At 46.6% G+C, this 13,174-nt stretch overlaps 1 protein-coding gene across 1 annotated transcript in view; it reads left to right on the forward strand.

The window, feature by feature from the left end:
- The window catches only part of SLIT2 (slit guidance ligand 2), a gene marked incomplete at its 5' end in the record, with an annotated part of 289,592 nt that overhangs the window by 257,414 nt on the left and 19,004 nt on the right, over positions 1–13,174 (forward strand). Inside the window, 1 exon segment of the mRNA XM_006160628.3 lies at positions 11,520–11,613. Within this exon segment, the coding sequence (XP_006160690.2) occupies positions 11,520–11,613 (94 nt within the window).

The following is a 13,174-nucleotide window of genomic DNA, read 5'->3' on the forward strand; positions in this document are numbered from 1 at the left end:
CCAGAAGTCCCCTTCCAGAGGGAAACTTGGCTGTGGGGCACAGCTGCGCTGAGGCTCTCGCTCGCCCTTTCCAGGGTCATTTACATTAGGCAGTAGACTCTCTCGAGCTGCTTTGGAGGGTCCCCGTACTTTGGCTGTAGATTTGCTGTTCCTTATTCTCGTCCATTCCTTGTGAGTCTTTGTCTGACCTCACCCCTCCTGTCCCAAGCTCCTGTCCAAATGATTCAGTTCAGTGCACCGTCCTCCAAAAAGTGTTGCGAGGCCCCACTTCCCCAGCGGTGTCAGATCGCTTTCTTTGAAACAGGTCATCAAAATCCAGCACTTAGCAAAACCCCTTCTTAGCCACGACGTGACACCCATGAAAGCGGCGATGCAGGAAGTTGTCGTCACTGTCAAGAGCCATTTGCTCTTGACTAGAACTGAGACGCCCGCTCTGTTTACTTTTAGAAACTGTGCATATCAGTTTGCCGTAATTTGGGCACAGGATCAAGAAAAACACTGAACTCCACAGAAAGCGCATGGCCCATAAGATGTGAAGATACATACTACCTGTGTAACTGTGGGCTGGATTTTATGGGAACTTAGTGTTCGAAAAGATATCCAAACGGGGCAGATTGAAAGCTTATCTACTAACTGTAGTATTTTTATGTATACATGAAATGTTTCTTTATGAAATAGCAACCTGCCACCTGCAGATCTTGAAATCCGTGACCTTTCCTTATAAGGAGGTAAAATTAGGGTTCTAGGGTTTCAGATCCTGCTGCATTCAAGGCTAAAGTTAAGGAGAAATTTCTTGTAATGTTGCTACATTGTTGAAGTTTAGAATCAGTTCACGAGCACAAGATAAGCTAAGCTCAGGGAATATAATGTCGTCGTTGTTTAAAAGTCCTTCCTGTCATACACTGCTTTTTCCTTTGAAGATTTCTCTTTACTCTAAATCCCAAAGGCATTCCGTGAGGAAGCTCTATTAATAGGAGCGAATTAAACCTCATAGGCAATGCTTGGAAATGACTAGGGGGACAGCTTTGGGGTTGCCATCTGTGTCACCAGTCCATGTGGCATGATGTCAGCAGAGAAAATTCAGAGATCTAAAGCAATCAGAGAAGTCATGACCTAATGTGTAGACTATAAAATATGGTTAGAAGTAAACTAAAATGAGCCACTGTTGGGAAGCTGATTAAACTTCAGTTAAGCTTTGAGTGACCAACGCATCCTAGTAAGTTACTGACTTATTGGAGGAGAAGACCCTGCTTTTCCAACTCCAAAGACGGCCAACACGAATGTAAGATCCAAGACTGTCATCTTGTTCTCTGAACCTTGCAGAACCTCCCCTCCCTAGTCCTGCAAACTGTTCTTTTTCTGTCTCATCCATTGTCTGTCCATTAGTTGTGTAGTGCATGAGTGTTGATGGCTACTATTCTTCAGGAAAAAATTAATTTTTGGAAGTTCAATTCACTATGATTCTAAAAGTTAAAATCACTATGCTAAGAACTGTGAAAACAGGACTTTAGAATTGGTAAGCAAATTAAGCAATCAATTCTTATTCGTAACTTGAGAAATTTGGGGTTTGATTTTTGTTTCATTTTGGTTTTAATCATACTTACATACCTTTCTGAAAACCAAGACGGTTCTTGGAGGAACATTTTTAAGGAATTCATTCAATTACACAGGCTCAAACCTATACAAATAAAACTTGGGATCTGACCCCCTCACAATATTGAAAAGATGCGTACCGTACTTGGGTTCTAGTGTGGAACTGGAAAACACGCTTCTGCGCGATTCTCAGCAGTCAGACCCTGCCATGTTGAGACTGTGTGTCTTAATCGAATTCTCCTGAGACCCCGTGTAACTATCCAACTACGCAAAATTAATCCTGCTGTCAGCCCACATAGTGCCTGATAGGATTATACAGTGAAATGAAAGTTTTTATACAAATCGAGTATCGTAGCGCCTCAGGACGTTCTGTGGAAAACGCTCAGGACACCACCTTTTCCATTTTGTGCACTCTCTGTTTTCCAACTCTCCCACGCCATGCACTAACCACTGAGCGGGAACAGTACGGCTGCGGGTGGTCACTCCACCTAGTGTAGACACACACCTGTAGCTCGCTGCGGTGGTGTTTGCCTTTTGCCTCATTTCCTCGTGTCTGTGCGTTTGGCCCGGCTGTAGGTAAGAGGCTGAGCCTTGCTTCATTGCTTCCCCGGCTTCTCTGTGGGTCACTGCGCGTTGGCCCCCCGTGCTCTGCTGTGCTACCGCAATGTAAATGTCTTTTGTCTCTTCTGTCTTTGTCGCTGCCAGCTGCTAATCTGAATGAGGTGGAAAAAGGTTAGTTGCCTTTTAAGTCTATTATGCTTTTCATTTCAGTCACCCTGTTTTAAAGGTACATAGCTTGCGCTGTGTCCATGGTAAAAGGGATGTTGACAGAACGTGAAATCTGTAAGCACCACATCCGATCCGTCACTCAGACCCTTGATGTGTGTATACCAATGCCGAACACTCTCAGATGAGCTTTGGCCATTTCCAGAGACCTATAACAGTGAGAAGAGTTGCCAAAAATGGGACCAATATTGGGGGGCCAGCACATGGCGTAATGATTGCATCACTGGACTACCATGTAATCAGCCACAGTTCAAGTCCTGGACCTGGTGACTTAAAATTCATGTTGGGCGCATGTGCATGTGTGCCCGAGGTCCGGAGAGGAGAATGGAGGGGAAGGGATTGCAGCGTGGCCATCCCCCCTGGGGGGTGATTTCTTACTCTCTGTCTCTCTGGCGAGTGCACATGCCCTATAGCAAAAGTTTCTCAAAAATAAAAGGGGGGGCAGTATTTTCTATTTTCTGGTTGTCCACACACTTATTTTTTTTAAAGATATCACAAACATGTACTATTGTTATAATAAAAAATAGATCATTTAGTACAGTAGCTAGTCAATATGTTAAAAGTTATGAAAAATATTCAGGTAGTAGAGAATTCTCCTGCAACTTTAAACCAACAGTATTAGTGATCTGAAACATGAAAAGTATTTGATGCAATATGGACTTGATATGTATATTGAGGCATGAAATAAATATGAAGCCCAAGAGGCTGATTTATAAAACAGCATTGTCCCACTCGTAGCACAGAATTCCGTCGGTTACTGGCCACTACTTCAAAGTACAAAAGGAGCCTGTCTAGTCACTGACACGGGGATGCTGTGCAGGGCTCCCCAGATACAGCAGGGCCGAAGAAAAGGAGTCGTGGAGAGATTAGAGCAGTGGCCATGTCGGGGGATCAGCATGGAAATTTTATCTTAGAGATGTATAAGTGTAACTAGTAACATCGAGTTTTTAATCATTCAGCTCACCAGAAGTCTTCAAGTACCCAGTGCACAACATGTATGTGTCTTGGTAGTTCTGGTTGTACGGAAGGCATTTACAGTAGGATTTTAATGCTCCTATGGGAATAAGTAGCAGCTCTCTCTGTCCCCTCTTGCTAAGGACTTCCTTTACTCTGTTACATTGTTTAATTTACTGCATTGGCTCATTCACTCTTACAATGTGAAGAGTTAAACTGGAAAACATGAAAAAAATGCTTTTATATTTAATGTAAAAATGACACACGTGCTGTCAGTTAATTCATCCAGTACCTTCCTTGGTCAAATGCCTTTTATTTTAATGGGTACTAAAATAATTGATGGTCTGGGGCAGGGATTTGAAAGTCTGATACTAACTTAGAAATAGAGTAGCGGGACCAACAGTTAGCGTAATGGCTATGTCGCTGGTCTCCCACGTAGTCGACTGTGGTTCGCATCCCAGACCCGGTGGCTTAAAACTCACACCGGGCACGTGTGCGTGCATGCCCAAGATCCCAAGAGGAGAATGGAGGAGAAGGGATTGCGGCGTGACCATCCCCTCTGGGGGGTGATTTCTCACTTTCTGTCTCTCTGTCTCTCTCTGTCTGTCTGGTGAGCGCACGCGCCCTATAGCAAAAACCTCTCCAAAAAAAAAAAGAAAAAAAAAGAAATGGAGTAGCAATTATACTGTCACAGGCATAGGTCCTTAAATAGTTACACACACTCTCAGTAGTGTGGTAGTGTTTTAAATCACACGTGGCTCCATGTGTTGACGAAATCCCATGCTTATATGTAAGAGACTTCTATTTCCAAGAATGTGCTGCAGATTGAATTTGCTTTCAAAAGCACTCAAACCGTTCTCCGTAACTTCAATCCAAAACCTAGCTAGAAATAGATTTTTGATTTCATTATAGCAATAGTAATTTTCTTAAATAAGAACCTTAGTCAGTAAGTGATACATTGCAAGTTTTGTTTTTGTTTTGTTTTCTTGTGTGTGTTTTTGTTTTTGTTTTTTATGTTTCTTTTTGGTTTGTTTTTTTGAGAGGTTTTTGCTATAGGGCACGTGTGCTCACCAGAAAGACAGAGAGAGACAGAGAGACAGAAAGCGAGAAATCACCCCTGAGGGGAGATGGTCACGCCGCAATCCCTTCTCCTCCGTTCTCCTCTCGGGATCTTGGGCACGCCCGCACACGTGCCTGGCATGAGTTTAAGCCACTGGGGTCTGAGACTCGAACCACAGTCGACTACATGGGAGTCCAGCAACATAGCCATTATGCCAACTGCTGGTCCCAGTACGTTGTTATTTTAAGGAATTCTGTGAACTATAAAAATGAGAGCAATGGCTTTTACAAGACTAGGAGAAAGCACTTGCGGAAGGGGCCACAGCCTGCGGCTAGGGGCCCAGGGACGACCCCACGTGCAGCTGACCAGGACGTGGGCTCTCACCTGGGAGACAGCTCTCAAACTAGTCCCCTCTGATTCGCGGCCATCACCTGGGCTCAGCTGCCTCCTCACTTCACGGGGGCCCCGCCAGTCACTTATGCCCGGCAGGCTTTGGTCTGCACGCTGGCTGCCTGCTCCACCAGCTGCACACAGCTGTCCTCGTGTCTGTTTGAGAAGAGTCAAGCTGTAGTCACAAAGTTCGGTGCAGGCGAGCAGTCTGTCTTACCTAGACGAGAGCGAGAGCAGGCACCCAGAGCCCTGGCCCTCCGCCGCCATCTTCACAAACACAGCAGGCAGGCGGTGATTCTCATGGGTAACGGGAACTCGGGTTTCCATCCAGGCCCTGAGACTGATAAACTCCAGGGCCTTTTCCAGTCCGGGGCTTTTCTTCTGCAAACCAGGGATAACAACACCTGTCCTAGCTCACACAGACGTCTGACAGTAAGTGTCGGATGCGTAAGAGAACACTTGAACGTGGCTACAGCCTATACTCCAGAAATAGCAGGGACTGCCCTCTATGGCGGGTTTTCAGTTTTCTACCATTTAATTCCAAGTCATCACTACGTGACCTGGTCTGGGTTACTGGATGTCATTCGTAGTGGCGTGAGAATTTGCATGAGAAAAGTTCTCCCTGAAGTAGGTTACACGTGTGAAGGAGATCTCTCTACCTAGCCATATGTGTAAATATTGTCTACTTTTAATGTTCAGCATTTTTAGTTCTGTATTTTATGCTCACTTCCAGTAGTCTTTGTTTAGACGTGGGTCTTCAGTTCTCTTCAGCCCTTTACTCTGAAGTGTCAGGAACTGTTGAATGCTAGAAGATTCTTGGGCTTGCCTCTGTTTTTAGGTTTGGGGTATATTTTTAGAATTTTAAGCTTGATTTATTTTTCCCCTATGTGAGAGAGCAAGCACTCCCAAGAAGGTTCTCAACACCCCGACCCACCTCTGGCCTTCAGCAAGCCCTGTGGGCAAGGACATGCCCAATGTAGTCAGGGAGGTCACTGGGCTTGAACCGAGAACCTTCCCAGGTGGGACTGCCTGCAGTTGTCTTACGGCTGCCCTGTGGTCTAGCCCTATTTTTAGATTCTCACCATCTCTTAGTAGCAGTGACTCCTTCTGTTAATAATTTTCCATTGAGATGTGTAGAGTCAATGTGTCGGGTCATGGAGAAAGTCATGAAGCAGTTTTAGCGTGGAAAAACACCGTCCCAGCTTTCCCAACCACCTCATAGTTGTGCTGTGTATTTGAGAGTCTCGAATGTGGGCACTAAAATTGCAGTCTGTTTTAACTGCAGAGAGGTCTCCTGGAGGCCCAAGGATGTTCTGGGATTTGCATTCCTCTATTCATCTTCCCACAGTTTCTTTTCTTTAGAGGTTTTTGCCATGGGGCACATCTTCCCACCTTTTGAAGCTTCCTGAAATGCATCTGAATCTCAGAAAAGAGTTTTTCAGGACCTGTTCACTCTTTTAGTCAACAGACAGTGCACTTGAGCCCGGAGCCACAGTTGAGCTTAACCAAGCCTTATTCGATCCAATTTGCATTTATTTATTTTGAAAGCTAAGTCAAATATTTCCTGGCATTTCAGTAGCTGTTGGAATTTGCTGTTATTTAGCCTCAGTGATCCAGTGAGGAAGTACTGAAAAAACCTCCTTTTCATTTGTTTCTGTGGAGAAGTAAGTTCTTCCATTTAAAAATTCAGAGGTTGTTTATTGAGAAAACACCTTATGCAAGACACTGTGGTGAGTATTGAAAGTGATACAAAATCCATAAAACATTGCCCTGTCGGCCAGGCAGGCTCTCTGGCTTTGATTCTTGACTGCAAGTTCAGAGGGGGTCAAATATTCCATCCACACAAGCCATCACTTCTCAGATCCCAAGAGTATGAACAGCATAATGGAGCCACTTCACTGGTGAGTCCGTAAAGACAAAGAGAAACCCTCTTTCTGCATATCCACACTGATGGGACTCCAGCAGACAGTCACTGTCCAGTAACCCAGCCCGTACCATTCAGAACACAAAAAGAACAACAAAATCGTCCTTCTTTGGAACATCCTGCTCTCTACCTGGAAGCATGGCTTCTGTGCCTTCCTAATTGACTAGCTTTACCTCGTGGGGTTTCTCTGTGTCCCCGTCCTGATCCCTGCACATGTCCCATTCCGCACACGTCCCACGGCAAGACGGCCCTATCGGTGGCTCACATAGCTTCAAGAATTCCGGAGCCCTGGGGACCAGTTCTGTCTGTTTCTACTCTGAACATGAGATTTAATTCAGTTTAGAAAGGTGAGCAGGCTGGATCCTTCATAGACCATATTTTGAAGGTTAATTATTTCTAATTGTTCAGACAAGTTTCAGGATAGCAAACATTAATAAAGTATCAGATTGTTGAAAGAATCCTCAGGAAGAGTTGATGCTTTTAAAAAGTTATAATAATAAGCAACAGAAATGTGCTATTTACAAGAAATCCTTTGTATACCGATGGAGATAAAGCCCATTACACGGGCACTGCCATAGGTATTAAACGGGGTGGGTATTTAGACAGGAGACCGGGCATCAGCCTTGTTAATGAGCCCTGGAGCCCCGGATGATCACCCTAATACACTGTGGAACAGGTCGGGCTGGCCGGGGTCAGCAGAGGAGAAAATGCGTGGCATGCCCGTTCTCTGAACCTCGCCACATTGCCCTCGGCAGACACTGAGGCCTTTGCAGATTTAAGGCCCTGCAGCCCCGTACTGTGCAAGTCTGCTTTTCCAGCGGTACATGCTTGCTTCCTGTCTCTGTGGCATTTTGGTAATTCTTGCAAAATTTCTCACTTCACTTTTCATTATTATTGTACCCTAGGGTGGTCTGTGATCAGTGGTTTTCGATATTACCGGAGTTAGGATTCCGGGGCACCACAGACCACGTCTGTAAGACTGCAGACCTGAGCACGTATGTTCTGAAGGATCCAGCGGCTCGCTGTTCCCCTCTCTCGCCCTCCCCTCAAACTCCCTGTTCCCCAAGACCCCCAAAATACTGACATTAGGCCACTAACAACCCTACAATGGCCTCTAAGTGTTCCAGTGAAGGGAAAACTTGCACAGTTTTCCCATTAAATCAAAAACTAGGAACAATCTAGCTTAGTGACAAGGCCAGGAGAGGGCCGGCAGGTGGCGTGGTGGTTAAAGGTGCTGGATTCCCACATGGTCGACCACGGTTCAGGTCCCAGACCTGGCGGCTTGCTTTCTCCCTTTCCCTCTCTCTCTCTCTGTCTCTTTCAGGTCAATTTTTAAAATTATAGCAAATGGAATTAAATAAATAAATAATTCTTAAAAAAAGGAAAGAAAAGGCCAGGAGAGGGTGAAGGCTAGGCCCCTTAAGTCAAGCAACCAAGTTGCGAATACAAAGAAAAAGTTTGGGAAGACAATGAAGAGTGTCGTCCAGGAAGTGGATGTTGACGGGAGAGGGAGACAGCGGTATTGCTGGTTCTGGCAAGTTCCCGTGGTCTACCCTGAAGACCAGATTGGCCACAGCAGCCCCTTGAGCCAAAGCCCAAGCCAGACCAAGGCCCTACCTCTCTCCAGTTGCAGGAAGCCGCGGAGGAAAAGTGTGACACTCTTGGACACTGGGTCACGAGGTTCAAGGGGAGAAGCTGCCCCCAGAGCATGACAGTGCAAGATGAAGCAGCGGGCCGACACAGGTGCTGCAGCGACTTAGAGAAGACCACGCTGTGGTTGTCATGCAGGCGGCTGTACTAAACCGTGTATTTGCAAGGCAGAGAAGAAGACTCGTCTAGGACTGTCGTGGCTGGAGAGGAGGAGTGAGTCCTGGCTTCAAAGCCCCCAAGGATCTTTGTCTCTCTTACGGGGCTAATGCTGCTGGTGACGTGCAGGTGAAGACAGGCATTGTTCGCTGTTCTGAGGGTCTAGAACCTGAGGCATCGTGCCAGATCTGCTCTGTCTGTGCTCTGTAGTCGACCGACCTCTGAGCCAGGGTGACGGCAGGCCCGTTTCACAGCCTGGCTGACAGCATGCGGCTGGCTGAGAGTGTGAGACCATGGTCGAGAGCCGCTGCTTGGAGCAAAGCTTCCTTTCCAAACAATCTGCTCCTTGACGATGCACCTGTCACCCAAAGCCTGGTGAAGACGGGCAGTTCAATTAGCTACTTTCATACCTGCAGACACAGCCTCCCTCCCGAGGCCCACATGTCATTATAACCTCTAAGTCTTCTTATTAAAACAAAACCTCTAAGGCTGGGGCTGCTGTAGAGAGAGACGCTCTGATGGGCCTGTCAAAGGGTCGAGACCCTCTGGAGCGGCTTCTCCGCTCCCGATGCCATCGAGAACACTCCTGATTCATGGAGATCAAGCTGAGAGCGTGAGTTTGGAAGAAGTCGATTGTAGTTCCCAGTGATGACTTCGAGGGGCTCAAGGCTTCGGTGGAGGAAGTGGGGCCTGAAGATGGGACTGCACTGCCGCGAGCTCAGGATGGGGCTCACAGAGATGACAAGTACCTCTCGGGGTGCACAGAGGAAGGCACTGTGAGGCGGGGAGACGCTGTGGGTGTGGCTTTCATACTGTTCTCGTGGAGATAAGGAACACTGGACGTTAATGAGGCTTTTCATATTCAAGTTCACATAACTGAATCTCTCTCTTTTTATATTTCTTAAACAATTATTTATTTTATTTATTCATTCATTGATTTTAATTTGACCAGAGACACAGAGAGAGAGATAAAGAGAGAGAGAGAAAGTGAGAGACCAAGCCACCAGGTCCAGGAGTTGAACCGTGGTCAACCATGTGGGAGTGTCCAGTGCCTTAATCGCCATGCCACCTGCTGTTCCCTCTCTTTTTATATTTTTAAGGATTTTTTTTTGTTTTTTGTTTGTTTGTTTTTGTTTTTTTGTTTGTTTGTTTGTTTTTGCCATAGGATGCATGTGCTCACTGGGAGACAAAGACACAGGCAGAGAGAGGGAGAGTGAGAAGTCATCCCCCAGGGAGGATGGCCACACTGCAGTCCCTTCTCCTCCATTCTGCTCTTGGGATTTGGGGCACACACGCATACATGCCTGGCATGATTTTGAAGCTGCAAGGTCCAGGACTTGAACTATAATTGGCCATCAGAGAGTCCAGCACTTTAACCACCATGCCACCTGCTGGCCCCCATACTGAGTTTTAAAGCAGTTGACCCCAGATTTGGCAAGCTCATTAGCCCAGAATTTATCAGGGCTCCTTTCCTTCTCACTCCTTTCCATGTCGGTCTGTGGAGAAATTCCTTATGAGAGAAGAGGGGTCCACTCTGCTTTCTCCCCTGAGCGACGAAATCACTCTTGGTGCTCTGGCTCCAGCTCAGCTTTCTCTGCGGTGCAGTGGGAGCTGGTTAAGGGCAGGGCACATTCCGTTTACCCTCGTACCAGCACACCATCAAATAGTAAAGCCTTCTGAACTGTTAGAGTAATCGAATCGGATTAGATCAAAGTGAGTAAGAAGAAAGCACTTTCTTGTTTATAAAGCAAGTTTTTATTTATGGGTACAGCGAGAAGTGCATGGAGTGACGGTCACCGTGCATCTGACAAGGACCCTCTCCACCATCAATATTTACAACCACCTTGGGTAGCGACTGCTGTAAACAGCCTAGATCCCGACCAGATAGACTCGATAAGCTGAAAGGGCTTTCATCCTGGTAGGCTGATAAAATACAGTGAGTAAGTTCCATCAAGGTGTTTAACTTAAAGGAATACTAAGTGCAATTGCAAAGCTAAAAAAAAAAAAAAACCTGTTTAAAAATAGCTGATCATGTATATGTTGTTAAAAACTTGTGTACCATGGGACCAGCAGGTGGCGTGGTGGTTAAGGTGCCTGACTCCCACGTGGCAAGCAGTTGTTTGGGTCCTAGACCTGGAGGCTTGCTTTCTCTCTCTCTCTCTCTGTCTCTCTCTCTGGTCAAATTAAAATAAATAAATAAAGCTAAATAGAATAATTCTTTAAAAAAACAGTCATGCCAGGTGTGTGGATGTGGATGACCCAAGTCCCAGGAGGAGAATGGAAGAGAAGGGATTGCGGTGTGGCCATCCCCCCTGCAGGGGAGATTTCTCACTTTCCCTCTCCCTGTCTCTCTCCAGCAAGCTTATACACTCTCTGCAAACACCTTAAGAGAAAACAAAACAAAACAAAACGAACAGTGCTATTCAATAGTGGGCCCCCTTCAGGGTTAGTGGGCAGCAGGGGACATGAGAGAAGCTTCCGGAATGCCGGTCAGTGGTGCAGTGCAGGCTGCGGGTGCTGGTTACCTGAGTGGGCTCAGTTTGTGAATATCCATCAGATATCATTTATCCTTTGAGTCGATACTAGGCCTCAGTAAAAAGTTAAAAATGTAAACAGCAGGAAAGGGACGCATTCAGATTGACATTTCGTAATTCCAGGACCATGAGGGGTCTTCCAAAAGTCTGTGGAAAATGTGAATATGGAAAACTATACATGAACCTCGACATGTTTGGCACCTAAACGAACTTGGACTTTAATTTCCATTTTCCACAGATTCCTAAGGCCCCTCCTCTGCTCCCAAGAGGCCCGTAGGAGTCACAGACCACGAGCCTCGTGTGGTCCCAGGTCTTAAGGTTGTTAGCAGGACTGGGTGTGGGGCCTTCTGGTTCCTGCCTGGTGTGGGGTCGTGGTCAGGGACGTGTTGTCTGTGCGCCAGTCACAAAGCACCTGCTGGCGAGCAGCCCGTCCGCCTTCCTCTGGGCGCTAACGCCGTGTGCCACGTTACAGGCGAGCTGTGCGAGGAGAAGCTAGGCTTCTGTGCGCGAGACCTGAACCCCTGCCAGCACGGCTCCAAGTGCATCCTGACGCCGGAGGGATTCAGGTAAGTCCGCGGCGCGGCCGCTCCTGGTGGGCGGGGGCTTTCTCTTGGGAACCCCTTTTCTCCACCACCCCTTTGCTCAGGATTAAAGGGACATTGTCATCGATGCTGGTGACATTCTGATACATGTTCACATGGGAGGGGACTTCAAGACGTTTGTGAAAAACGGGATTGAAGTCCTGGTTACTTTTCGGTGTAAAACGTGTTTGGAATCCACGCATACTCTCCCGTCATACGCATTTTCCATGAGCTTTTCGAGGACCCCTGGCATAGCACTCATTTGTCTTAGTGCACTGAAGCAAAGGAAAAGGAGGTTTCTTTCTGTTCCATGACTCTTTCTGGGAAGTTGTTTATAGAGTAAAGCAGCCTTTGACACCAGCAGATGGCATAATGGTTACATTGCTGGACTCCCATGTAGTAGACCACAGTTTGAGTCCCGGACTTGGTGGCTTAACACTCGGACCAGGCACAATTCGTGTCCAAAATCCCAAAAGGAGGATGGAGGAGAAGGGACTGCATGTGGCCATCCTCCCTGAGGGGTGATTTCTCGCTTTCTGTCTCTCTGTCTCTCTGTGTCTTTCTGGCAAGCGCAAGCGCCCTATAGCAAAAACCTCTCAAAAAATAAAAAAAAGTTAAAGGAAAATCGAGAATTCTATTTTAACGTAACTGACCATTTTATGGTCTGAAACGAGACTTGGACTGTGGAAAGTAGGAGAGGTTGCGGGGCCGTATGTCCCAGGCTGCCTGGACAGCCCGGGCAGTGCCTGTCATCTCCCTGTCTCCGTTTTTCCCTGTGATTAGAGGCAGTGTCCCTTCGTCCTGCATCCTGGATCCGTGTGGGAGGTGACCCAGGAGAGCTGACCTAGGCAGAGGGCTTCTGCAAATAGACTCAGAATAGCAAGTCGTCTTTCTCCTCCCCAGCAATATTCACGAAATATGTTGAGTATCAGATTGCATCATCCTTGGCCAGGTCCAGAGCCTCATGATTAGGAGAGCCTGGTACCACGTGGCCCATTGTGGTTCAAATCCCAGTTCCCATGACTTGAAACACACTTCAGGTGTATGTACCTGTGTGCCCCAGATCCCAACAGGGTGGAGAAACGGAGAAGAGTTTAGGGCATGACCATGCTTCATTGAGGGGAGCTTTCTCTCTCTCTCTCTCTCTCTCTCTCTCTCTCACACACACACACACACACACACACAAGTGCATCCACCCTCTGGTAATTATATATATACACACACACACACACACACACATATAATATATATATTATATATGTACATATATGTATATATATTATATATACAATATATGTGTAATATATATGTATGTACATATATATGTTTATAAAAACATGATCTCTTTTCTGCAATCATGAAATGTTTCAAGAATCTCTCTATTTCAACTTCTCTTTTCAGAGCAGGCAGTAGAGCAGTTAGAGACCATCTGATCCAAATTCTTTGGTCACACCCAAGAAAGCCACGGCCCCGAGTGGTGGCGGCTCTCCCGAGCTGCCAGGCTCACTCACTTGCGGGGCTAGAGGTGGGGTGCAGACTCCCCCCG

Source organism: Tupaia chinensis, unplaced genomic scaffold (genome assembly GCF_000334495.1).
Source record: "Tupaia chinensis unplaced genomic scaffold, TupChi_1.0 Scaffold000695_1, whole genome shotgun sequence".
NCBI classification, from domain to species: Eukaryota; Metazoa; Chordata; class Mammalia; order Scandentia; family Tupaiidae; genus Tupaia; species Tupaia belangeri.